This window comes from Dermacentor albipictus, chromosome 4 (genome assembly GCF_038994185.2).
Source record: "Dermacentor albipictus isolate Rhodes 1998 colony chromosome 4, USDA_Dalb.pri_finalv2, whole genome shotgun sequence".
Lineage (NCBI taxonomy): Eukaryota > Metazoa > Arthropoda > Arachnida > Ixodida > Ixodidae > Dermacentor > Dermacentor albipictus.
The window spans coordinates 165833507-165859606 of record NC_091824.1 but is presented as its reverse complement, the minus strand read 5'-3'; the positions used below and the strand labels follow the sequence as shown (position 1 = coordinate 165859606).

Below are 26100 nucleotides of genomic sequence, written 5' to 3'. Positions count from 1 at the left end.
TAAGCTCACGGAGTGTTTATGGTTACATGCCTGCCAGCCTGTGAACTTTTAAATCGTCGTAATTCAGCGGAGAGCTCTCAAAAAGAAAAAGAAAGAAAGGAAAGTGGGGACTGATGGGTGCGGAGGTTAATAGTTGTGAGCACGATCATTTTGAGGGATGCCTACTCATTTGATTTGTTCATTAACTATGATGTACTTTTAAACGCAGCATACAAATAGCCGCGAACTATGAGCAGTAAAAACTGGCTAGCAAGACATTGTTTAAGATTAACGTCTATTTCAGCGCACTAGATGGGGATTTTGCTTTCAAATACCTGTACGAATAAATTTGCTCGAAGCTGGTGTCCTTTCATTATCAGAACAATTTCAACGGTATTTTGAAAGGCCATTTGAGGCTAACATGCAGTAAGAAATATCCATTTGCATTCAGCAGTATTGCGTGGTTATGGCAGGATCCCAAGCATATTATCGGTGCGGTATTGTGGAACAGTTTATTCAGTTACACCTCGAATGTTTCGTACTTGTGCATATTTTACGTCGCATTATGTTTCGCTCAGTTGCCAAACATTAACTAAAATTCAGGAACGTTGGGAGGCAAGTATTTGAAGACTACACCTTTGACAAACTACATCGAAGTGCAAGGACCAAATCAGGCAGATGTACAATGCAAGACTGATTGAGCGTTGTTACGAAGACAGGAGATGTTTGATGCTATATATACCCTTCTATACGTGATGTATAGATTTTGCGTCACATTGGCAGATACCCAGCGGCGTATACATATTACAATGCAAGGCAATTTTGAAAATCAAAGAAACAATTTAACATCAAGTGTTATTGGCTTCATCAAGTGCAAGCATATTTAATACGAAATGCTTTAGATATTTATTAGCCACACTGTTGGACGAGCTCTGTCCCAACTTATTCCTTCATTATGCAAAGCAGAGGTGCGATCAATGGCACTACATTGTGAATCAAGATTCCGTACGCGACAGTAAACTCGAACGAAAATTGCCTAAACGGAATTGCCACTTAAACAGGACAGTTTAAATTGCTTTATTTTCTATTTGGTCAGTACAAAAAAATGTGTGTCCTTTACCAGTACCGAAATTTTCGCGGCCTTCAATACGGAACCTGAGAAGCACGCTCTAAAGCACTTTTACACAGAAAGGCAGGATCTGAAAGATTTTTTTGGAGCCTGTCTTCTATCCAGAAAGCCATCCTTACAAAGCGGTGGCAAAGATTCAAGCAAGTAAAAATCTGATTGATATTTAACGCACAGCATGTCAAGACAACAGCTTCACGCCAATGCCACTCGCCAAGGAGGCCATCAAAATAAGGTGAACCGACATTACGGGCGCCGTACAGCGTGTCGTTCATTGATTTGGACTCCCCTGCCGGATCGCTAGTTATCGCGCACCAACCGGAGCAGTAAGATCTACGTTTGTTTTCATACTTCGCCGCAGTGCGTCCTCGATACCAAAACTAGTGATGCTTAGTCAATCCAATGTCTGTTGACACCACACAAACCACGGGACAAACTAGGCGTTGTTCCTGCCTAATTCAAGCAGCAACTAAGACGATCACAAGTGGGGAGAACGACACAGGATGGCGCTTGTCCTGTGTCGTTCTCGCCACTTGTCATCGTCTTAGTTGGCGCTGTTCCTTCCGAATTCAAGTATGCGCCATCTAGCCCAAATGAATGTTGTCCGAAACTAGCTGCCATACTCATTTTAAGCTTCACATATTTAGCAGCTTTAAGAGGCATATCACAGTGCTGCACATCTGCAGCTTTTTCTAAGCAAAAGGAACTCCTGCTAATAGAACATATTCCTCCGGTGCCTCGAGGGTCCGTTTGAGTAGATTTTACTGAATCAGTAGCATACAGGATACTGACCGTGTGGACATGCAGAATGCCGAGCGGAAGGCAAATAATCATTCGGTTTGAAATAGGCATGTTATATTTGTGTGAATACGTTAGCCTCAAAGCAATTTAGCGGAGCCTGTCGTAGACGGCATAGATTCTTGAAGGACACAATCGCTATTTTTTGTGTGTGGCTGAACATGGATTTTTTTCATGTTTCTCACTTTACGCATCATGCACGCTGCAGACATTAGGCTATTGACATTCATGTGCTTTTCAAAACCTGCAAGATATGAACTATGTGGAAGTTATGTTAACTTGAACTTCAATGTGCCTACTGCAGGTCTACACTGTGCATAGGCTTTAGATTAGGCACAAAAAAACAATACTTGAAAGACTATAGTTTGCTACTTTACTGCCGGTATTTTTGATGGTCAGAAAATGTCAGAGCAAAAGCATGTCATAAGTGGTTTAGAGTAAAAAGTACAGTTTCTCAACACTTGGAAAAAAAGTTTGTGCCCAATGCGAGGGCTCCCCCACTCATTGGTGCTCTGGGACGCCACATGGGAAATCGCAGCAATGAGTGTGGCACAAACCATTTTTTTCTGTGGGTTCACAAGACTTTCGATGGGATTTCAAGGGCACAGGCTCCTTTCTCAACGAGTCACCCTTGAAGAAAGCCAAGCGCGAGGCTGGGGTACGCGTATGCCCATTTAAAACGACCCGGTGGGTGCCCCGTGGCGGAACGAATCTAATCCACGACTTCCCCCAGCACAGGCAGGCGCTCTAACGCCAGGCCGCGGCTGTAAAATTGTGTATATGAGGTACAATGTCGGCCCATAAAAAAAACGCAATCGTACCTGGGTGAGCTTGCTCTCTCGGAAGGGCACCGGAGCCTTCTTGGACGCATCCTGGTTGCTACGCAGGCCCTCCAAGCAGCGGTTGAGCACCACCAAAGAGTTGTTAATGCGGCCAGATTCGCGAAGCCGTGACCCATCAGTGCCAGCTTTGGATGGCCTCTCCGAACCCGCCAGGTCGCAGAACATCATTGTGTTGACGTGCCAGTTTTGGATGTCCAACCTAGAGCTCACCAGCCGCACCGTGAAGACGCAGTGGCTGCGGCTCGAGCTGCGGTTGAGTTCAGTCTCGGCAAGCGTCTGGTTGTTGCGCGCCAGGCAGAACAGCCGATACGCTTCATCAGCCGAGTGCACAGGCACTTCGGTGAGACCGCGCACAAATGTGCGTTTAGCCCGGTCTTCACCAAACTTTAGAATGGTGCGCCGCTGGCCGCCTTTCTTTGTGGCTGCCTCAGCTGATGGGAGGAGCAGGTCGTAAATGCGCTCGTTGTAAATTTCATAAAAGGAGAGCCACAGCGATACCTGTTGAAGATGTGATAAAAAGGACGGACGGACAAAATTGGATCCATTATGCTTGCGTTAAGTACGACAGCTAATATAATACAGTGTTATTTGGAAAGGCTTTGTTTAATTATGACCAGCCTATAGTTAGACTCCCGAGCATCAGTGCAACCAATTTTCGTTCATAACTTCTTGGCACGTTTTACTCTTAAGGCTCGTTGTCTGTTCGACCCACATGCTGTGCCAAAGTTCTGTTCATTTTACCAGTGATGAACATCCACAAGGTTTAACCGAGTCTGGCTAGCAGCGCTATGTGTGCTTATTGGTCGACCATGTCATTTCATGTGCTGAAAAAGCTGTCCGAAGATGAATCAAAAAGGTTCTCGGTGCTGCTTGAAGACACTCATATCGCTTCCCTACACAATTACCACGCTGTTCTTGTGCAGCCTTATTTCATGATTCACTGTCACAAGTACGTTTCCTTTTCAAAAGCGAGTATTAGCAAAAGAAACTTGCTATCAGGTTTGGAAAAGGCAGTTTTGCACAACAACCTAAACGTGCTCATGCCGTAAGTATATAGCTAAAAAGTGATCAAATTATGAAAGTTTGGTGCAGCTAACTGGTAGGCAAGTGTGAAGGGCACATCGTGTCCAGATCTCACGAAAGAGCAGGAAGCTATGGCAGTTGTAACACGACGATATCGTGACGTTTACAACAAATGAAGTGCTTCAGTTTCTTTAATAGTAATCGACTCACTTGCGTAACAAATGCACCACCCACAATATAGTTCGTAATCGATTGTATTTGAACTCATCAGCTGTATACCGATGTTGCCCATTTTGAATTTAACACTGACAAACAGACTTGCAGGCATTAAAAGACTGTGTGGAATATTATTATAATTGTATTTATTGGGCCACTTATATGCGGCAAAAGCACCATAGGGTGAACGTTTATTCCTTGCCAAGCTTTGAAAGGAAAACAACTTAACCTTTCTGAGCCCTGAGAAAAGGCTGTCAAAAAGCACGACATCCTGTGCACCACCTTAATTTAGCCGCACTAGCTCTATTTTCTGGCCCATCAAGCTTTCCCTGACGGCGACACTATCCTGTTTGCTCTCTAGATGTGCAAGTAGCTACTGGATTACTGTATTTTACACATGATGTGGAACACTCAAGAAGGTAGTTTGAGTTTTATGTCGTAGTCTATGGTGTTCCAGTGCAATAGCCGTATGTTCCGTCCACAAGTCACTTTCAATATATTATTACCACCACTCTTACATTGCAAGAAAAGGCTTGGTTACCCAGAAAAAAATGCAAAAATAAATACTATCGCGAGGCTGCCTTGAAGTCATTTCAAGCGTAGTTATACTTGAGTTAAGTAGACTACAGTTCAATCTATTCGCCGAAAACTGAATTTGGAAATTCTCAGGAAATTTCGTGAAGCCATAACGGGCTGAGAACGAAAAAAAAACTTAAATCTATGACGTCACACAACATACCGGTGCTCTAGTTGCCAAGCGAGTTTGTTTTAACGGAATTTTGCGTTTTCATTTGTTTACCTCTTACTGAGAAAGCAAAGAATAGTTTTAAAAGAACACTGACAGTCTAAACCGAATTAGCCTCTAGTGTTCCTTCAAAGCCGAGACTACTTCAAGAGCTAAGCATACCTGTGCTTTGTCATAGTTGCTGTCACAGCTGTCACTTAGGGACTCATCGCTGCTATTCGAGGGCCTACGGAAGGCACTGAAGTCGACAGCGCTGCGGGCTGCCTTATCGTCCAATAATTTGCCTTTCCGCAAGAGCGCAGAGGCCTCCTCTTCTGCGCTGAGCGGGACGACGTCGTCAAAGCAGTCGGGGCGCGCTGGTGCCCCCTTGCACACCTGAGTGGCGAGAAGCAGAAAGGGGAATACATTTAGAAGGTCACGGACAGATTGATTATTGAGAGTTCGCACCAAATCATTAACCAGTCGGCGAGACAATAGAGGTGACCTCCGAATTGACTGACGACCTAAGGTTCTTTGCAGCCAATGTTTGATATAGCCAAGTGTATTCAATGACTGGTAGACAAGCATATCTGCCTAATGTTTCTCGCTTTAATTCTGGAAAATTTCCTCAAAATATTTTTCCTTTTTTCTTGAATACGGCAATTTTCATTGTGACTGGCAGATTTAGAGAGAAAAGCATTTTTACTGGTATTTATACATATCGTCCTTAAGGAGTTAAACATAAGTTAGAAAGGAACAGCTGCTCTTCTCTAGCTCTAAATGGAGAGCGAGGTGTTACGTACACCAAGGTATTTACCAGGCCGCTTATGGACAATCACATTAACAGCTTCAAGAATTCAACAGAGATGGAAATATCGAGAATTGTAGCTTTGAACAACACTGTCACATTGTTGCTTTACTGCGCAGTGGAACGGTCTTGGAAGAAACCCTGGAAGAAAACTCATTTCCTTCAAATTCAGTCTGAACATCATGGCTATGGATGCATTATTTTCCCCACCAGTGAGGAAGAAAGAAATGTGTAGCCTAGTGCAAGTTTATGTCGTGCAAGCCCCAAAGCCTCGTTCGACACATATTCGTATATCATAAGCAAATATTCGCTACCATTTCCGATATTAGCGAGAAACATTAAGATTTGCTTCATATTATATGCAACTCATTCTATCAGTATTATTTACATCAAGGTTTGACTGTACATAAACCACACAACAATTGAAGTGTAGACGCGCGACGAGCTCAGTGGTTAGCATGGCTGTCTACAAAGTGCGTAGGGCCATGGCGAGGCACAAGCTCAACGCAGAGCGGCAGCTGAGGGTCAGCAAATTTATTTTTTCTTTGCCAAATATCATGATGTGATGCCTGCCGTGAACAGGTGAAGCTCCAACACCCAACAAGTCGCTGATCAATACAACAAGAGTTGTAACTATGAGTAGCTGTCACCAGTATTACAAGCTTGACAATAGTAATCTGTAAGTTACACCGAGGGCAGTGCCAGCCGGGCCAGTTTGTTCTATACATAGAATTTATTGCTTTCCAGTAATTCCTAAATTACTTTTGTGGGGCAGTGACTGGTCAGTAATGGAATACATTATGAAATTATCAGCTACTTTTGTCTGCAACGTGCGTAAGTTTGGTCTAGCACAAGGCAGAGCGCAAGAAGAGATGGAAAGTGAACAGTGCCTGACCCGAGATCCAAGCAGCGTGAATATTCTTTCAAGGGTGCGTGGCACGACTCCAGGGTCAGTCGGTGGACCCTGCATGGTGTAGGTCTTGCCCCCAGCAGTAGGACCATACGCAAAGAGCAACACATTGGCTCCTTGCACGAAGGCATCAACTGGATCCCGCACCACCTCGTGAAACAACTGCGTCTGGCTGCAGCCCTCTGGAAAAACCTGGGCACCAAGGAGGACGATGTGAAGTCAGAACAAAGCGAGGAAACTTATGATGAGAAGTTTTACGATGAGGAGTTTTATGATGAGACAGTGAGGAATAACTAAATACCTTGAAAACGCTGCCCATGTTTTTCTTGTAGAAAAGATGATGAGGGTGAAGATTCGCAAGAACAATGCCGTTCTCTACACATCTCACCTCTGAATGGTCAGTTTAGTACTGGTAAAACCTCGGCATACAATGCACACTGCTGGGATAAAAGGTATATGCGTAAACATTTTATGTGCCCCAACAGAGAGATTGCAATGAAGACAGGGCAAAGGGAAGTTTGTCCTTGTCATGTCACCACTTGCTCAATATTTATGTTTAAGCAGAACCTCATATTTCAGTGGATAATTTGTCTGCTAAGAAACTGCTGTTGTATTTGCCTCTGGTGCTGTGACGTATGATGGGAACTCATGAGGGCTCCCTTAGAACACTGATGGTAGATTCATCTGGTTCTTACCATGCTCCAACTAAGTTTGCAATTATGTGGAGCCTTTTGGAAATTGCATCCCAAGGAAAGAAGGCTGACCCGAGCCAAACATTCAGCTGCTTCCAGAGCAATCGGGGAAGCCATCTCCATAGCTTCGAGACATCAGTCACACACCTTGCTTGAAGGCGAGAAAGCCTTTAAGCGCTCTGAATAAACCTGGTGAATACGTTCAGAGCACTCCCTTTTGTGTGCTGCCAGAGCACTCTAAAACGCCTAGTCAAACGTACCATTAGAACTGCCTCGGCGCACTGGAACTCAACATAAGGCATTGTTCAAGCGACTCCAACAAGACAAAATATTTTTTTTGAAAATTCACATTGCCACCGTTGGAAACATTTAAAGTAATATAGATTTTACAGCGACGCTTCCTAGGCCGCGGCCATTCCATGATCTCGCCCAGGTCGGTTGGTCGAGTTCTCGCCGAGTAGATTTTGTTCACTTAAAAAACAAGCGCGGCCGCCAGCATGATCTGAACGTCATCCCCCAGCGCAGCAACCCGACGTTCTAATTATTAGGCCACAACCGCTTTTTTTATTCTTTCATGGTATTTATTACAAATGCGAGGGTGAATCGGAAAGTCATTGTTATTATATTTTATTAGCCAAAATAAGGTACGTAATGGTAACTACAAATATACGCACTATTCGACGTACCTTACACTATTTTCCACATAGTCCCTACACCGGTTCAGACATTTGTCCCATCGCAGGACCAAATTTGTCCCATCGCAGCAGTCAGGCAGCGACGCACGCGGCCTGCCCGAACGCTCATTGTCATGCAAGTCTTCACGGCCTTTTGCAAACTCGCAACACCACTACCTCACATTTCACAAAGCGAGACACCTTTCCCCTTAAATGTCGCTGCATTTCCCTTGTGGATTTCGATGGGCGTTCATCCCTTGCTTCATAGAAAACGAATTACACTTCGTCGCTCGTAAGCAATGGACGTGTGAGGCACAACCGCCTTCTTCGATGGATGAATGGATTTTATGAGCGTCCCCTTTGGAACGGTGCGGTGTATTGCGCTACCAAGGTCTTGATAATATGGTGCCTAATGTCCTACCTAGGCAAGAAAAAGAAGGGAAAAAAAACCGACAGCAGCGCCGCGCTGCGGGGCTAACGGTAAATAAGGCCGGTCTGGTCCAAGAAAGGTCCACTGCTGGGAATGAATGTTGGACTTCGTATTTACAGCCGTGATTTGGCTGAAAAAAAGGGGGGGGGGAAGGTCAAAGACTGATTCGCCCTCGTACAATATACGCTTCCGTAAGGTATTTACATAGCGACCAAAACAACCGCGCGTACACTTTAATACCGACACCAACAAGCTTCGAGCATTATATTCATCAGCACACGGTTCTATGGCACAACGCATAAAACGACTTGGCCAAGAAGTGGGTGGTGCATATTGTGCCAATGAAGATATTTCAGATGATTGCTGCGTGTTTAAGATTTCCATACAATGGCACATACCCCCAACGAGGGACTGGCCGAGAAGCGGCCAATACATTTAAAATAAACAAATGATAAAGAAATGAAGAGACAAGCAGATAAACGATTTGTGACATTACGCAGCATGTATAAGCGAGAACAGATGCGCGCCCCCGTTTTCTTTACTCTAAATACTCAGGATGAATTGGGCAAATTTATAACATTTCATTTACCGCGTCACAGATTCAGATTCCAACATCTGCGTTGGACCTGCATAATTTCTGTTACGGCTAGCTCTAAAAGCGAAATTGTGACTATATTTTGGCAAATGCAGGCCTGCAGTGCCGTACGGGACCTGCCGTGTGTTCACGTTATAACAATTTCATAGAAAAAAAAAAGACTTGTGGAGTGCGAGCAGCGGCCAACGTTTATTGTGGTTTCAATTAAATGGGAGGCAAGATATTGATACCAGACCTCACTTCAATAGGTGACTGTACGTCTAAACTGCGCGACTATAGTGATTGCAACATACTGACTTGCTTAGCTTCATGTACAGTCAGCAGCAAAAGCTTGCGGGATGCGCGAGCGCGTTGCAAAGCGACCCTTCTCCCCTACTAAATTAACTATATTATGGGGTTTTACGTGCCAAAACCACTTTCTGATTATGAGGCAAGCCGTAGTGGAGGACTCCGGAAATTTCGACCAACTGGGGTTCTTTAACGTGCACCTAAATCTAAGCACACTGGTGTTTTCGCATTACGCCCCCGCATGCGGCCGCCGTGGCCGGGATTCGATCCCGCGACCTCGTGCTCAGCAGCTCAACCTCATGGCCGCTGAGCAACCACGGCGGGTGCTCCTCCCCCTTCTAGCGGTGACCCCTGGTGCCGAGACCGACGCCTTCACGCATGCGCGTCCCTTTCAGATTGCAAGCGTGCATGTTTCCGCGCGTCCTCCTTGCGCGTCGGCGATATCCGAATGTAGCCGCGAGGTAGCGCTCTTGCGATATGCGCTGTCAGAAACAGGTGAGAAAAAGGCCACACCTAGAATATTTTGGAACCACATAAAATTAGGCAGGAAGTCAACAACAATACAACAACATATCCTAGACGAAGATGAAAACGGACCGAAAGAAGAAGCGGCAATAAATTACATCCGGAAAATAATAGCCGAATCTTTTCAAGGCAATGACGAGGTTGTATTGAAAGAAAAGAAGAGCATGAAAGAGACCTAAGTGGAAAAGGAGCTCGTGCTGACAAATTTCAAGTGGAAGAAAGTGGAAGAGAAAATTTCTAAGCGCACAGCCACAGGGCTAGACGAGGTTCCCGTTAGGCTGATGAATGAACTAGGACCAAAAAGTAAGGAAGCTCTAGTGAAAGCAGTGGAAAAAATTTTAAAAGATAGACGAATACCAGACAGTTGGCGACAAAGTAGAATGAATTTATTTATAAAGGCAAGGGGGAGAAAGAAAGAATTCACCCGTATAGACCGTTGACCATTACATCGGTAATATACAGGCTAGCAATGTAGGCAATCAAATTAAAGCGTCAAGCTCGGGCAAAGATAATGGCATTTCGGGAGAACTTCAGAATGGCTTCAGAATAGGTAGGCGTTTAGATCATAACTTATTTGTTCTTACTCAGTGTATGGAAATATCAAAAGTAAAAGGCAGACCGTTATATGTGGCCTTTTTAGACATTACAGGAGCCTATGACAACGTAAACCGCAACATTTTGTGGGATATTCTGAAAGGGGAAGGCTTAGGTGACGATTGTCTACAGCTTTTGAGAGAGATTTACCTAGAAAAATACCGTTTGCGTTGAATGGAAAGGGGTGAGAACGAGGAGAAAGTTCATATCAACAAGGGATTGAGACAGGGGTGCCCTTTATCCCCGCTGCTGTTTATGATGTACATGGTGAGGATGGAGAGGGCGCTAAAAGTAAGTAATATCTGGTTTAATCTCTCATAAAAGCAGGCGGGTACAGTAGTAGAGCAGCAGCTCCCAGGTTTATTTTACGCGGATGACATTGTGTTGCTAGCCAACAAGCAAAGCAATTTGCAACGTCTGGCTAATATTTGTGGACAGGAAGGCAACAATTTAGGTTTTAAATTTTGTGTTAGAAAAGCAGGTGTTATGGTCTTCAATGAAAACAGTGGACAGACAGTGGAGGTACGGAGTCAGGAAATACCTCGGGCAAGAGACCATAAATACTTTGGTATATGGATAAACGAAACCAATAGATATATGGAAATACAGGAAAAAGCAATAGCAGTGAAGGGGAAGAGAAATGCAGCCATAATGAAGCACAGAGCGCTATGGGGATACAATAGGTACGAGGTCCTCCGAGGCATGGGGAGAGCACTCTAAGAACAGTTTACACCCTTTGGCGTGCCCCTTCTGCCACAACGATAATCGTCATCTGCGTTGATGCGTTTCCTTGCTGTAACGCTGCGAGCCCGCAACTTTCCAGTAACGAACGGCACGCGCGTTATCAGAAGGGACACTCCAAACGGTGGAAGCTGTTCCATGCTGATAACGCGCGTGCCGTTCGTTACTGGAAAGTTGCAGGCTCGCAGCGTTACAGCAAGGAAACGCATCAACGCAGATGACGATTATTGTTGTGTGGCAGAAGGGGCACGCCAAAGGGGTGTAAACTGTCGTTAGAGTGAGGTGTAATTGTTCCAGGACCTGCTTTTGGAAATGCGGTTGTTTGCTTTAAATCAGGGGTAAAGTCAGGACTTGACGGGAACCAAAGGTCAATGGGTGGCCTCGAATTGGGAGCTCACGGGAATACTACAAATGAAGCTGTGCAGGTTGATATGGGCTGGACTAGTTTTGAAGTGAGGGAAGCTGCCAGTAAAATTGAGTATGAAGAACGGCTGAGGAATATGGACGAAAGTGAATGGGCTGGGCGAGTGTTCTGGTATCTGTACAGGCAAAACATTGATTCACAGTGGAGGAAAAGAACTAGGAAGCTTACCAGCAAGTATGCGGCCTGTGGGGTGGGCAACACAGCAACAAAAAAGGTCAAGCGGAAAGTTGGAGAGGCTGAATTAATCTCATGGGTGGCGGCAATGGAAAAGAAACCTGCCATGATTAACTACTTAAGAGGAAAAAACGAAATCAGGAAAGAAACCATTTATGATAACTCAAAGGGAAGCTCATTACTTTTCGAAGCGAGATCGGGATGCCTTAGAACACGCGCTTATAAAGCGATATATAAGAAGGAAGAAGAAGCATGCATGTGCTTGCTGCGGTAAAGCTAGGGAAACGACGGAGCATATTTTACTAGAATGTGAAGACGTCTACCCAGTGGTCGATTTAGGCACCACTGGCTTCCTTGAAGCCCTTGGGTTCAGCGGGAGCAGTGGTAAAGCAAACAGGTCCGCAATAGACATTAGTAAGAGGCGATCGGAGGATTGGTGGAAGGAAAGTAGGGAAACGACAAAAGACGGAGACGTACCAAAAAGGACATTTAGCAATAGGGGATCAGAAAATTTGGGTGTGGGAGTTCATAGTGTTTTTTATTGTTTAACTTAGGTAGGACATTAAGCAGTATAATAGCAAGGGCTTGGTGGCGCAACCCACCACCCCGTTCCAAAGGGGACGCTCATAACATCCATGCATCCATCCATCTTGTGGCGGCTTCGACGGGCGAAGCTGTGGGAAACGTGTTTAGAAGCGTGAACTTGCGGCCGCTTTTTGTCGAGTCACGGGCGCTGACGCATGGGGCCGGCCCGGTGGCAAACGCAACAAGTCTTTTCTGGGGCCGGACCTTCTCGTGGCCAATCTTCGTTGTTTCTTTTTAAGAACTGTGCGTTCTATCGCAGAATAGCGTGGCAGAAGACGCGCTCTATAGAAGACCGGCAAGACGAAAATGGACAATTGATTTCCGTTGTATAAACGAAGTTTCGCCCGTCGAAGCCGCCACGGCGCATATCGCAAGAGGGCTACCTATCGCGGCTACATTCGGATATCGCCGGCGCGCAAAGAGGAAGCGCGGAAGCATGCACGCTTGCAGTCTCGGAAGGATGCGCATGCGTGCAGGCGTCGGTCTCGACACCAGGGGTTCACCGCTATAGGGGGAGGAGGGTCGCTTTGCCGCGCGCATCCCGCAAACACTGTTGACTGTACATGTTTTGTCCCACGCAAACAGACAATCATAGTAAAAGCAATGAAAAAAAATAACGGCAACGCTAGACAAAAGTACGCAGTATCGGCGCTGAAGTTAGCGCCTGTCCTGTGCACTTCTGTGTTGAGCTGCTTTTATGATAAATATATACCAATTCGCCCAGTTGTACACTTCAAAACAGATACTGTACGCTGCAGACACTGGCTGTAAAACTCACCTTCGTGAAACTAAAACGTTTTTGATGTTGATGTTCCAGAGTGGCGGTGGTGGACGCTACAGTTGTTTCATCACATGCATGGAACGCAGGATTTGTGAACGCCCTGCCCCCAACTCTCGGTCGAATACGCAGGTACACCTTCAGCGCTGAGCCTGCAAATAAAAGCGCTGTTCTCATTGCGCGCACCAACTCGGAGCACACAACTTAGTACAACATTTCGTTTGCCGAGAAAGCAATGCCCATTCCTAACTATGAAGATCTGCGATTTCGCAGCCCGTGTCGCAGAAATTTTGGTGTCGGTGTCGAATGTCGTTTCGGCAAAAATATTTGCGAACCACGTATACCTAGGCCTTCCATACGACGCAATGAATTGGCTGAACTAATTTCTCGAGCTAGAATACGCAGCAAAATCGTAAATTATGACTTGCACAACCTACAGACATGATAGCTCCTGGATTGTAATTTGGCTATACAAAAGAGAAGCATAATTATGCTACGCAAGAACAAAGAAACTCATTCACATACACAAACCGGCCGCGGCGTCCGCCATATCGCGCGCGCCTGCGCGATGGGTGTCTTGAAGACCGCGGCGCGCCCGGTTCCTTGCGATAACTCCCGCTGGCGCTCGCCTCCGCCGCATCGCTGCCCACGCAAGAAGCAGTGGTTCCACCACAAAGCTCACCATCGTGCATAGCGTTCGCGGCAAGCGTTTCCCGGTAAACATTATGGTTACATACGCTCCAGTTGTCAAGAAACGCGAGAAGCAGCCAGGGATCTTTGAATGCTATCGCGTTCCACGCTTAAAGGCTAAGCTTAAGCGTCCCCTAAGTTTTTTTGAAGAGTGCCGTACGCGGTGCTGCACTCTTCAAAGTTCACATCGCGCAAGTGCAGAGCAACCCCGGCATGCCTTGTAACCCTTTCGCAAATTTAGAAGTGCAGCGCCAAAGGAGCTTTTGTCTTCTGCAGGCAATAAGGAATGTATTGCCCTTCTTTATTGAAGTAATTGCGGGTAGTTGTACAAATGTCAACGGAATAATGGCTGTGGGGGCTGTCTTTTCATCATAAAATGCATCTTAAGAGGAAGCTGCCCAATTAAAAGCCGTTTAGCACATTAGAAGCATTTATCACTGTATACCGACAACAATACAGACATCAAACTTGTACTCCGTTTCCTTATGACAGCCACTGGAATTGACCTGGCTAAAGCAGAAAATTTTCACGTCCGCACACTATGGATCATCTAGTGGTGCACCATGTTGTATACTATTAGGAGCTCGCATGTCACCTGCGCTTTCGAAGTAGCCAGTGAACCGGTGACGTACTGGCCTGAAGTAAAATTGAAGAGCACGGTGCAGGCCACGCTCGCTGCATCGTGAAAATGATGACATGTGTGCTACATTGCCTCAACTAGTGTAGAGAACACAACCAAATAGAAGAGCCTACACGTTATGTATGCTGGGCTCAGTATAGAATCGGCAAATGCATAACGAAAACAGATTAAGGCATGTTATATACGCAACGAAAAAAGCCCGAAGTGAAAGAAAGGGAAACACTCCAAGGAGCTCCAAGCAAATTATTAAACCATCAAGTAAGCATATACAATGGAGCTCTTAAGCAGCCTTTCCACCAATGTCCCCCAACCTCTAACGTTCCTCTATAGAGGAACGTTAGAGGTTGGGGGACATTGGTAAAGCAGTGGCTATAACACAGTAAAGCAGTGGCTAAAACCACTGCTTTACTGTTACACCAATTTTATACCTTGTATAGATTGCCATGTTGGGGTGCTCGAGTAATGGCGCAATGTCAAACATGCCTGGCAGGAGTGCCTGGCAGAAAGAAAGACATACGAAGAGACAAGAAGACATTGGAAAGAGGATGAAGTGAAGAGAGCGCGCGGAGACGCCGTCTTGGAGAAGGGGCGTGCGCATGGAAGGACGTGGTGGCCGGGCCCTAGCTGATCGCCGGCTCCGGAACTACATCTGGCCCGGATATCCCCGCCGAGACGTGTCAGCATTCACGCCAGTGAACGTGGACGCGCGAAGGCTGGCTGCAGCCAGCCACTGTCCAGTTTACGGACCACCTGTGCTGGGTGGGTGCGTATAACAGCGCCAGCCGGCACGAGTCCAGCTCAGCTGGAGCGCGACAGCTCCCGAGCGAGTGTGCCTTCGTCACGTCAGCCGGGGCACTGGTGGCGAGGGACACCAACGACATCTGATCATCACCAGGTTGCGATGACGCACCACAGAACGGGTGGCGACGACATCCACGACAGACATAACGTGTATTGTAAGCGCTCCGACGCCAGCGTAACTATCGCCCCCTCAGACGTTTGTTAACGCGGAGGGTGTGAACACAAAACCTAGTTAGGGAGGATGCATGTCGTATGCAATCAGTAGTGTTCTTAACGTGTGTGCAATATAAACTACTCATGTAATGAATGTTGTCTTGGCATCGCACCTTGCGTTCGTATGTCTGCCCAAGCGAACGTACCAGGCGCTGACGTACGCGTGACAATGGCGCATTTCTCCATTCTTGTCTGGGTCCTCCCGTAGCAAGCATTTATGTTTGCACTGGATACCTCGACCTTAAGATGGCATGTCAGACTGGTGACAACCACACACTATATTTGGGTGAAATGTGGACAGCTGACGCTGTAATGTGAACAGTGCCAAATCGAACGATCTTTGGTGCACGTGCACCAAGTTGCGGAACAAATTAGGCAAATTCTTTGTAAAGATGCCACTGCGAGCTGAAAAATACCAATGCCGCTGAAAGTGCTGCAACAGGTAAGTTATGTTAAGCCAGCAACAAGAACCTCCAAAGCTGCGTAATTACAATGCCATACTGGTTTGCGCAAGTCCGCTTATGCTTAGAAGGCAAAACGTTTCTGTGCTGTGTATCCAGCATTTGATTCGTTAACTGCATTAAATGCAGAGCATATGTGCAATTATTTTTTATTTTAGGAGCGCATAGTGTTTGCAACAAGCTATCTTGTACAGAGAAACTGGATACCGTCAAGGTAAAAAAGTAAATGCATAAAATGACGCCAACGGTATGGCAGGTGTCTAAATATGCTCGAAGTACAAAATTTAACACTGGTTTCCTAGATCGTCATGGTGCATTAACCTCGCTTTGAAAGTGAAAGTTTTAAAGTATCAACCATAGCTGAGGATGGATTGACCAACATCTTTGTATTTGTGTGCACCAATTTTAAGTTGGCATATGGAGGCCATATAAAGGAATGGCAGGGTTAATCACGCCGACACTAATGGTGCTAAAATACATCTAAAAGTATGCTCTTTAGAAATTAGAAAGAAAGGGTTCAAGTTGATCAAAACAATATGATAGGAAGTGAGTGAGAAAGTTAGAGCCAAGGGAGAGAAGTACACCCAAAAATCTAGGTTGATTCTGCTCAACTCATTCTTTCTCAACTATATATACGAACTTCTTGGTCAGTATGGTAAACAGCAAACGTGTTGCCTGCTTGAAGGGAACACTGCCCATGTTGTATTCGCCTGCTGCAAGTTTTGCAGTAGTAAGCATCGAATCTTGGCTTATACCTTTCACAGCGTACTGTACATAGCACTCTGTGCACTCGCTATTTGTCAATGTTTAACATTAAATGGCTAGCCCGACGCTCCGTCTCGGAGTGCGATACGTAATGGCAGCATGGCGCCGCGTCTAAGACAGCTGTGGACCCTGAAGAGGAGCAACGCAAGCATGCCGATGTTGAACGCGCGCGCAACGGGCCAATGAGAGCGCTAACGCGCCTCACCCAAACGCGTGATTCGTATCGTGCCCGCCAGGAGCCGCAGGACGTTGAGGAGCGCTCGGGAATCCTAACTATACAGTGCACTGTACCCTAACGGAAGAGAGCCGCCCCCACACTGATGCGTGGCTGCCGAATAATACGAACGTCTCCTACGTTACAGGACGGAGAAGGCATGGGCCATGGTGACCCGGTGGACATCGTATTACGCCGCATTCAATTTCCTGTGCTGCTCTCTGCCGCATGCAGCTAGAAAGGTTTTGGGAGGGCGCCGATGGTTTCGCTGGTTGTGTACCTGCGCCAATGTGGAGCGTGCGTCGATTGTGCGTTTAGTGGATCGCGAATAATTAATGGTTTCTCCAGGGCAGCATGTAGTTTCTGGAAGCCATGTAGCATTCAACGACTATACTGGGTGAGCACGCTTGTGGAGGCCTATGTAATTTCAAAATTAGAGGAAAAGTGCGTGAGCAAGCCATCAGTCTCGCTATCTGAATAACAGATACCATTGCTCAATTTATCGTTGCACTATTGCAGTGCATGTTTTGATCGTGCCTTGGAAACATGTGCGGTTCATCGACATGCACCACAGTTCTTTTTCTACTGTCTCGTTTGTTTCCTCTCGTTCCGATTTATCGATAAGTGCGAAAATAAAATCTATAGCCGAGAGTTAGCGCTGTCTGTGTACCCGTTTCTTTCTACGTCCTCGTTCAGTCGCTTTTACACATGCTATCATGGATGACATCACCGACACCGTTGTTGCAAACATATCAGCGAGGCGGTTGTTCATGCTGCTGTACCGAACGCACTGTGCGTCTATTGTCCCCGTTTGACGCAGAGGTAAAGAGCGCAGCTCTGGTATTAAGAAATGTGTCAGCATAACACGTACAGGCCCACCCACCTACTAAGCGAACGCGACCGGCAGCTTACGGGAATGGTGACGTACGGATGTCTGCACAGCGCTGTGTCGCCGCTTGCCGTTTATTCTGTTCTCGCCGTGCGAAGTGAAGAGTAGTAGATTCATCTTTCGCGATGAAAACATTCCGAGATAGCAGTTGATCTAAAATCGCAGAGGCCATAACTGAAGAAAAGCCGATTCCTTCGTCCTACCTGCTTATTTTTTTTAGTTCAGGTCCACCGTTAGCGGGTGCACGAACTCGACGGCGCCAGGCGTCCTTCGCTGAACAGGATCAATATTCGTTCAAACTTAATGAATACGACTTGAGATGGTCTAAGCATATGCATTTAAACTTAGCTACGTTTTGCCTCATTGAGCGTGATTGATGATGTATACAAGGCGGTGCGGCTATCGCGCTGTTGGTTTGACGGCCGATCGCGTGGTCGTCAGCACGGCGATTTTATCGGTGCGGTCGGCAAGAAATCCTATCTCAGTACAATAACTCGCGTTCGTCGGTTGCATCGTTGTTGGCCTGGTATGAGAGTCGGCTAATCGCAAGCGTGAGCGTGTTGCCGGTCTCATGTCGAGCTAGTGTTACCGCGGCTTAAACGAGTACGTGAAGTCAGGCACGCGCTGCCACCACTAACAAGCGATCGAGTGCCGATGCTGCAAGAAGCATGTGTCTGCAACGCGACGTTTTTAAGTGTCGCCCAACAGTAACCCCAGGGGTTTTCTGTTACATTTACTAGCCATCAATGAAACGCGGCAAGTGACTCAAGGTGCAGTCCGGAGGAAGCCCTGGCCACTATATGTTGAAATGGAGTTCTAGTCTCATATGCTACCTATAAACGCACGTACTCGGCACCGCACCGACGTCGAGCCACCAGTGGAGTTTCAACGCGGTACACGGCACGAGTGTGGGCAGCAGCTAGCGTCTGAGAGCCTGTCTTTATTGATTTTCATTTTCGGGGGACTTTTCCCCGATGACTGGCAGTGCGGCCGCGCCCGTGACACTTCAAAAACGTTTCGCGACTAAACCGCTAGGGCAGGACGCATGCGCCGTCCCGCCGTGAGGAAAGCGGATTGCGCGTTAAATAAGATGGGATTAAGATGCAAATTAAGTTAACAAAAAGAAAACAGGATAGAGACATAATCAACATTTATTCACTGAATAAATTTAACAGCCATGTCTGTTGACCTTGCCTTCGTACGTGTCGCCGCATGCTTGTCATGAAATTTAAAAGAATAAAACGGCCTATACTCGCGGACAACTTTCTGGGGCAATGAAGGGAAAGCTACGGAGGCAAAGCGCGCAAGAGTGAGAGCTCTTCTGGAAAGAGTACCGTGTTTTCATCCACGTTAGCTTAAGCTGGGGAAGAGAAAACATAAGCACCTTATTAGCAACAGTTAAACAAGATAAAACATGCCACTGAATGTGAAAGTTCACTTATTTTGCGGCTGTTTCCTTCCGCGTCTGGGCAAACGCGAAACGGTCGCACGTGAAGCTGCGTCCATTCAGCGGACGTTCCGAGCAACCTAAAGCACTTGCAAACGCTGGCGGACTACTTGGCGCCGTAACACATGTGGAGCAGCCACGCGCACGTAGCTTTCCGTTCATTGCCACAGAAAGTTGTCCGCGAATATAGTCGTGCCCGAAGCCATGTGGTGACCGCGTTACGTTTAGGAATGGTACGAGCGTCCAAACAATTGTGGATGCTGCATTGCATAGCACGTGCTCATACACAGAACCGAGATGCAACACTTGCTACCGCTATAGTCGGGAATATCGCGGTTGCGAAATATGTATAAGACCGAAACACTACCGCGCGACTTTGTTCGCCTGCTCCAATATCTGCGGGCTTTTTGTGCAGAAAGGAAAAGTTCTCGCATTTCTGACCTAGTTGCGATGTGCATTACGTGCATCGAACATGCAAATACATTTTTTAAACAAACCCCGCACGAAAGCACTTTATCCGAAATTGTGTGAAATGTGAAAATATTCGTTATTCGATTCTAGGTTTCAAGATCGTTTCTCTCGAGCACTCGTTATCCATTGGAAATGTTCGCAATTCGAACTCCACTGATAAAAAAAACGAGGGCTCACTTGGAGCAAGGTCGGTGTCCAGTTGTCGACGTACTGCCTCAAGTGGTGGCAGAAGCTCCTCGTTTTCCGACTGAGATGATTCCTCCGAACCTGTGTATGGTCTTGCTGGCCTTTCCATGGCTGTGAGCCCGCGCGAGCTGCGATAGCATTTGAAGTGACAGCATTAGGTTCTGGTCATGGCGCCTTTCGACTTGGCATTCCATGCATACGGGACGAGAAACACCATATTTATCATATTTATCAGTGTATATAAAGCGAGGCTTTGTCTTCTTGCAGGATGGAGTGGTCTCAGCGAAAACACAGGAGTGGGAAAACCAGTGCCATGACATACTAAGCTCAGACGCGAGCTTATACGCAAACAAAATGGGGCCGAGGCATGTACAGAGTGTTGAGACGGAATCTCGTGAGAAGCGTCGAGCGGAGTAGGAAGCGAGGCTTACTGTTCATGCTGGCTTGTAAATGCCAAGTGTACCGGCGTTCATAAGCAGCAAGGAATGGCTTAGAACGCGAGTGTACAATTTCCTCGCAAGCGCGAAGCTGGACGCTGCCGAGACGCATATTATGGCAGCAGTTGAACCTGGTCGTGTCGTTTACTGGCCGGAACCAAGTAGTTCAAGAAACACTTCGCGTAGGACAAGCTCAGTTCAGTGGGTAGAGTGTGTGACAGACTGATTTCCGCCGGGTGCGTCTGTGGTGTTGGTGCGCCACAAGGTCATGTAGAGCGACGCGTTTCTCGGTGAAAATTCGACCGACTTCGACGCGTACTCAAGAGCTTAAAAAAGGTCGTTGAACAAGAGCTGCGCTGCTGGCAAACACCGCAAAAAGCTTCGCTTAAAGCGTTGCCCACAGCGCATGGCATCCGCTGTGGGTGTTCACGGTAGCCGGCCAAGGACAAAGGATCAGTAAGGACCGAAGCGCAACGAAGGTAGTATTAAATCAAAACCACTTACTTCGATTCGAAGTGTGTTGGCAGCTGCTCCAGTGTAGCGGACAGCCTGTAGAAGTAACGCCTCACTTGCGCCTCACAAATGCGAAACGCAATCGCAGAAGACCTACAAAATGCCAACGCAGTAAGAACAGTGCGCTATCACAGCAACGTTCCAACGGTTTTATTCTCGTGCGTCTCGTTGCGCCACAGCGCCACCTGAGCCGCAGGATTGCGGCTGATTGGTCAGATTTCTTTCCGCCATCTCTGAATGATGATTGGTCCCAAGGGCTGGTCAAATGACGCAGTGTAACAAGAAAAGGTGCTCCCGGTGTCCCGACAAGCGCGGGCGGCTCGGCTACTCAGGGCGCCGCCGCAAGAGGCAGCACATATCTTGGTCGCATGCTGCTCCCGGTGGTTTGCGCTGAGGCTTCAGCGGCGACATTTTGAAGCGAAGCTGTTTATGGCTAGGGTTCCGTGAAATTTTAAGACGAAAGCCTTTCTAGGCTCATGGTGAAGTTTGTGTCGGCAGACCTGATCGCCGGAGTGTCCGCCGCGGTGTGATCACGCCATATGAAGACAGATTAAAGAATGAAAAATGATTGATTGTGACAGTTAGTGTATGATAACGTTATAATAGGGATTGGTAGAGGTTAATAATGACTAATGACTTGTAATGACTACTAATTACTCCGAAATGACCAGTATGTCTAACGACGTCTTGTAATAACCGTAATTGATTAGAAATGACTAGAAATGTCTAGTAATAAGTAGTAATGACTCAAATCGCAAATGACTTGTAATGACTAGTAATGACTATGAAATGACCAATATATCTAACCACGAATTGTAACGACCACAATTGATTACAAATGACTAAAGATGCTTAGTAGTGAGTACTGATGACTAAAAGAAAGAAAGAAAGAGAAGAGGCGAATGATAAGAGGAGGAAGAGCAGGCTTTCGCCGTTCACCTCGTATTTTTTCATATGTGCGAGCAAAATTATTATCGTCAGCAATGGCTCGCGCCACTGCTCGCGCGTTTGCCGTCTTCGTCCACAGCTGGGCCGCAGACGCCCCTCGGCGTAACCGCGGGAACGCGCTCGTGCCACTGCTCGCGCGTTCGCCGCCGTCATCGTCTTCCACGGCCGGCTCCGTTGCCACCCATCGTGCCAGCGTTCCCATACTACCCCTCCTCCCTCTGCGAAGGCGCTCACGGCCCTGGCCCGCTGTCAGTCAGTGCGGTGATTTCGGTCTCAAATTCTTCGCCTCAATGTACCGCGAAATGAATGCACGAATGTGTATAACCAATGTGTATAACGAATGTGTAACACGAATGAACGCGAATGTTTAAAAACAAATGTCTGTGCGTACCTTTCGTCACGATGACCACTGAACAAGACAATAATTGTGTTCGTACCTTTGTTCCATATTATGTGTCACCTCTTTGTCGTGTGCTATACACAGCATCGCTGGTAATTCACTTTTACAGACTGGAATGGCTCCTATTTTTTCTCGAACGCTTCATTATTGCGTTTGTTCGAGAATATCTCGCTGAAAATTAATTTCTGTTGCCATAGAAGCATATTGCTTATCTATCGTTGCCATTTAATACAGTGAACGCCGACATAGACAGATGCTTCGAATAGCCCTGTTTTGGCCACAGGTGTGCAAATGCCCTCATTTCTTGTTCTCCGCTGCGGGGCGGTTCCCCGACTTCTGCTCCTGGCTAGAGTGCTGCACGTGTGCACACACATAAAGCGTTAGCCGTATGGATACCACATCGTGGTGGAAACACTGGTCTGAGCGTAACTTAAACATCAAGCTAACCCTATCTAATCTTTTTATTGGGCGCGGACAAACGCCTATCATTTTCAATCGGTTTTTAATAACGACCGCAACACCGACTCCCTCCCATTGGCGTCAGATGTCCCGCAAGGATGCGCCCTCGAGCCCCTGATGTTCTTGATATATCTTAAGGATTTGCTTTTACACGTGTCCTCACACGTCCGCATGTTTTCTGACGATTGCGTCATCCATCGACACTTCCCTGCCACTTCTGACCAACAAGCTCTGCATACTAACCTTAACCACGTTATAAATTGGTGCAGACAATAGTTAGTTGCAAACATGCCTAATAATTATAAATCTGTAACCATTTCCAGTGGTCCTAACCCACTTAACTTTTCGCATTCAGTTTCGGACGTTTCTGTCGTAGCCATACTGATTCAAATGCATTAAAATCACCTTATGGAGTGACTTGTCCTGGCGTAATCATATACCTAACTTCATCTCATCTGCCAATAACATACTAGGTTTGTTATAACGGAACACCATGTCCCGAGCATGCCTTTTCTGCAGCTTGGAGCCCACACCAATCATAATTCATTCACGCTGTGGAAGCAGTTCTGAATCGCGGCGCTCGATTCATCTATTCCACTTATCAATACCATGTTAGCGTAATAGTATTAAAGGCAGAATCAGGTTTATCAAGTTTTCCTCTTCGCCGTCGTATTGCCACGCTGTCTTAGTTCTGCAAATTTTTCGCAGCTCTATCGCACCTCCCACAGCCTTTTATATCTCTCCCTCGGTACACATCACAGATCAGACCGGCCACGAAATGTAAGTTATTATTATTATTATTATTATTATTATTATTATTATTATTATTATTATTATTATTATTATTATTATTATTATTATTATTATTATTATTATTATTATTATTATTCGAACATTTGGCGGGTACCTACTAAGGGGGATGGGCAGGAACCAGGTAGTAGAAAGTAGCATAAAAGAAATTCTTACTTTAAGATGAAAAAAAAATAAGAAGAAGAATGAGCAGAAAAACAAAAATAGCGCGTGGGTGAGCAATCAGACTAGCTGAAACAAAATTATGAAGGAGGTATTCGCGTAGGGGAGCTTCAATACCACAACAATAAAAGATTTGGAGAATCAGTATAGTGATATGAATAGCGAACGGAGAAAAGTAAAGCCAAAAAAGTAGCATGGTAATTAGTCATTTTATCTCACTGAAAAAATCAAACGCCGCGCAGCAAACATCCCTGTTGCTACAGCCTATTGTGTCGAGGACCCAGGCGATAGTATTACCAGCATATTCAATCCTAGTCCTACTTCAATTTGGCAAAGTGGAGTCAACTAGTGCTGTTATGCGGGCTTGTTAGCGCGGCATCAAGGAGTACTATCGTAGCGCATACAGACGAGGACGCAAAAAGGCACACGAAAGATGTATGCGCCACAATCGCACTCTAAGGCAAAACGGAGCTTCGAGTGACCGCTTTCTCTTGTTTAAATATCATCGGCAGGATAAAAAGATGTGACTTGTTTCCATTACAAGCATGGAACAGGGGGGACGTCATCAGACTGTTTCATATAAGTATATTAATAATTTCATTGTGGGATACGGCAGCGTAATCTGGTATATGACACTTCCTATTGCCGAGTACCACCGTTTATTCTAGCAGAAACAGAAATATCGCAAGTCTGAAGATGATGCCAGCAGTAATTTGTTTAAATCATTTTGGAAGCAGGGTTTTCTGCATCTCGATTCAGTCACGTAAGCCGTACTGGTGGTATAGAGGCGGTAGGTCCACTTAGAGACAGTAAAACTTCTTGAGTTGGTTGATCCTGGAAAAGGTAAAGGGCTGCAGACGTACAACGAGCAAAAGAGACGAGGGCCGACGTAGTCCTCTATATACTTGTGTGGGATGTCCCGCAGCATCAAGAAGGTCGCTAGCATAGGTACCGTGTACCAGTGATTTTTCCGGCCCCGAGCAAACTTTGCAAACAAAGAAAGCTTGATTGCCAGAAGAAACACGCTAGGTCGTTTCCTAAATGCGCAACTATGGTGTCGTTTGTGTGATACCGCTGTCGTATGACACCGCAGGAGCACGAACTGCCAATAATAAGTACAGCCAATGCGCATCTGCCTGCGCATTGCCTGGCCTACAAGTGTGAACCATGGTTTCCTCAGCTAATTTTCTGGGCAGAAGTAAGGATACTACTGCTCGTGAACTTCTTGAAGCTTTTCATATCAAAAAAAGAGGCATGGATTGCGCCAGCGACACGCCGATCTACTTACTTGGTAGATGATACACGCCTTCCTGAATTTTCTTTTCCTTTGCCACGAAGAACGTGTACGCATGCGCTATGCTATATATATATATATATATATATATATATATATATATATATATATATATATATATATATATATATATATATATATATATATATTCCTGAATTTTATATATATTCCTGAATTTTCTTTTCCTTTGCCACGAAGAACGTGTACGCATGCGCTATGCTATATATATATATATATTCTTTCTTGTTTCTTTGGGACGACCGAACAAACCACTTCTGAGTTGCGCTGCAATGGCTCCCTCCACTTATAGACATTGTGGCTAATAAATCTGCCATTTACTTTATATATAGTTAGGGGTGGCCTGGTACCCATACTAAACGTATTTTTCGTAGGTTGGTAGGGGATTTCGGAACACATTTAACAGAGTTGTTGGCTAGTTAGTAGCAGATTTTTTGAAAAAGCGCCAGACACAAGGTTGGTGGTCGACTCAGGTTAATAATTTTAACAGAGTTGTATTCGTTGTCGTAGCAAGTGAAGAACGCACCGAAAGAGAGTCTGTAAGTATGACAGGTGATGATTCGATCCTTCGTGGGAAGTTTGCCTACTGCTAAAACAATCACCAGTAGCTGTGCTGTGAATATATGCCCATAATCCGGAAGACAAATGAAAAAGGCCAACGAAGATAAGCAGAGAAGATGCCTACACCAGCCTTCTCGTCATATGGCCAAGCATCAGTAGTTATTATACAGCTTGTTTCCAGCTGAGCAAGGTAATCTTGCAGCTTATCATATAAATTTCGAAATTACATTACTACATTATTATTGGGGAATATATCGCGAATTCAATCATAGGCTTGAATTGGATTGACTCGTCGAATCGAATCTGCGTATTCAATGGCTCTAGTTTTGCATCTACAAACACTATGCGAGTTTGGTGTATTCGCAACCAATGAGTACATCAAAACATGCACTTGATTCCTAAATGAAAACATACATACGCGCACCACCGCGAGATGACCATACGAGGTGTTGAATTGTTTTAGGTCGTACAGAATGTTTAAATATCGTGTGTGGCAGATGGCGTAAATATAGTCCTTGAGCTGTATTACTCGACCCGGCGGACATTGCTCACATGACATTAGTCACATCACGCGTGCGCCTTTTGAACTCGCCGATTACAATTCGTAAGTTGCAATATGTGCCGTAAAGTAATTAAAAAGTGAATGAGTGATTTTTTTGTTAATTAGTCGATTATGCGTTCCGATTTCTCGTGCAAGTATGGCCCGCCTCTTCGCGTAGTCCAGCTCAATGATTAAAATTATGTTATCTGCGACAGGCGACTTTTAAAAACTGTGTATGGTCTAGAAAAAAGAAA

General features: G+C 45.8%; 1 protein-coding gene across 1 annotated transcript in view; it reads right to left on the bottom strand.

The window, feature by feature from the left end:
• LOC135899945 (kinesin-like protein KIF20B) overlaps positions 1-20811 on the bottom strand; it is a 31969-nt gene extending 11158 nt beyond the window's left edge. Inside the window, exons 1-6 of the mRNA XM_065429321.2 lie at positions 20645-20811; positions 19695-19831; positions 12927-13078; positions 6412-6618; positions 4892-5104; positions 2725-3243 (exon numbers count right to left, since the gene is read on the bottom strand). Coding sequence (XP_065285393.1) covers positions 2725-3243; positions 4892-5104; positions 6412-6618; positions 12927-13078; positions 19695-19812 — 1209 coding nt within the window. The 5' untranslated portion in view covers positions 19813-19831; positions 20645-20811. The remainder of the gene's footprint in view (positions 1-2724; positions 3244-4891; positions 5105-6411; positions 6619-12926; positions 13079-19694; positions 19832-20644) is intronic.
• Positions 20812-26100: the final 5289 nt, after the last annotated feature.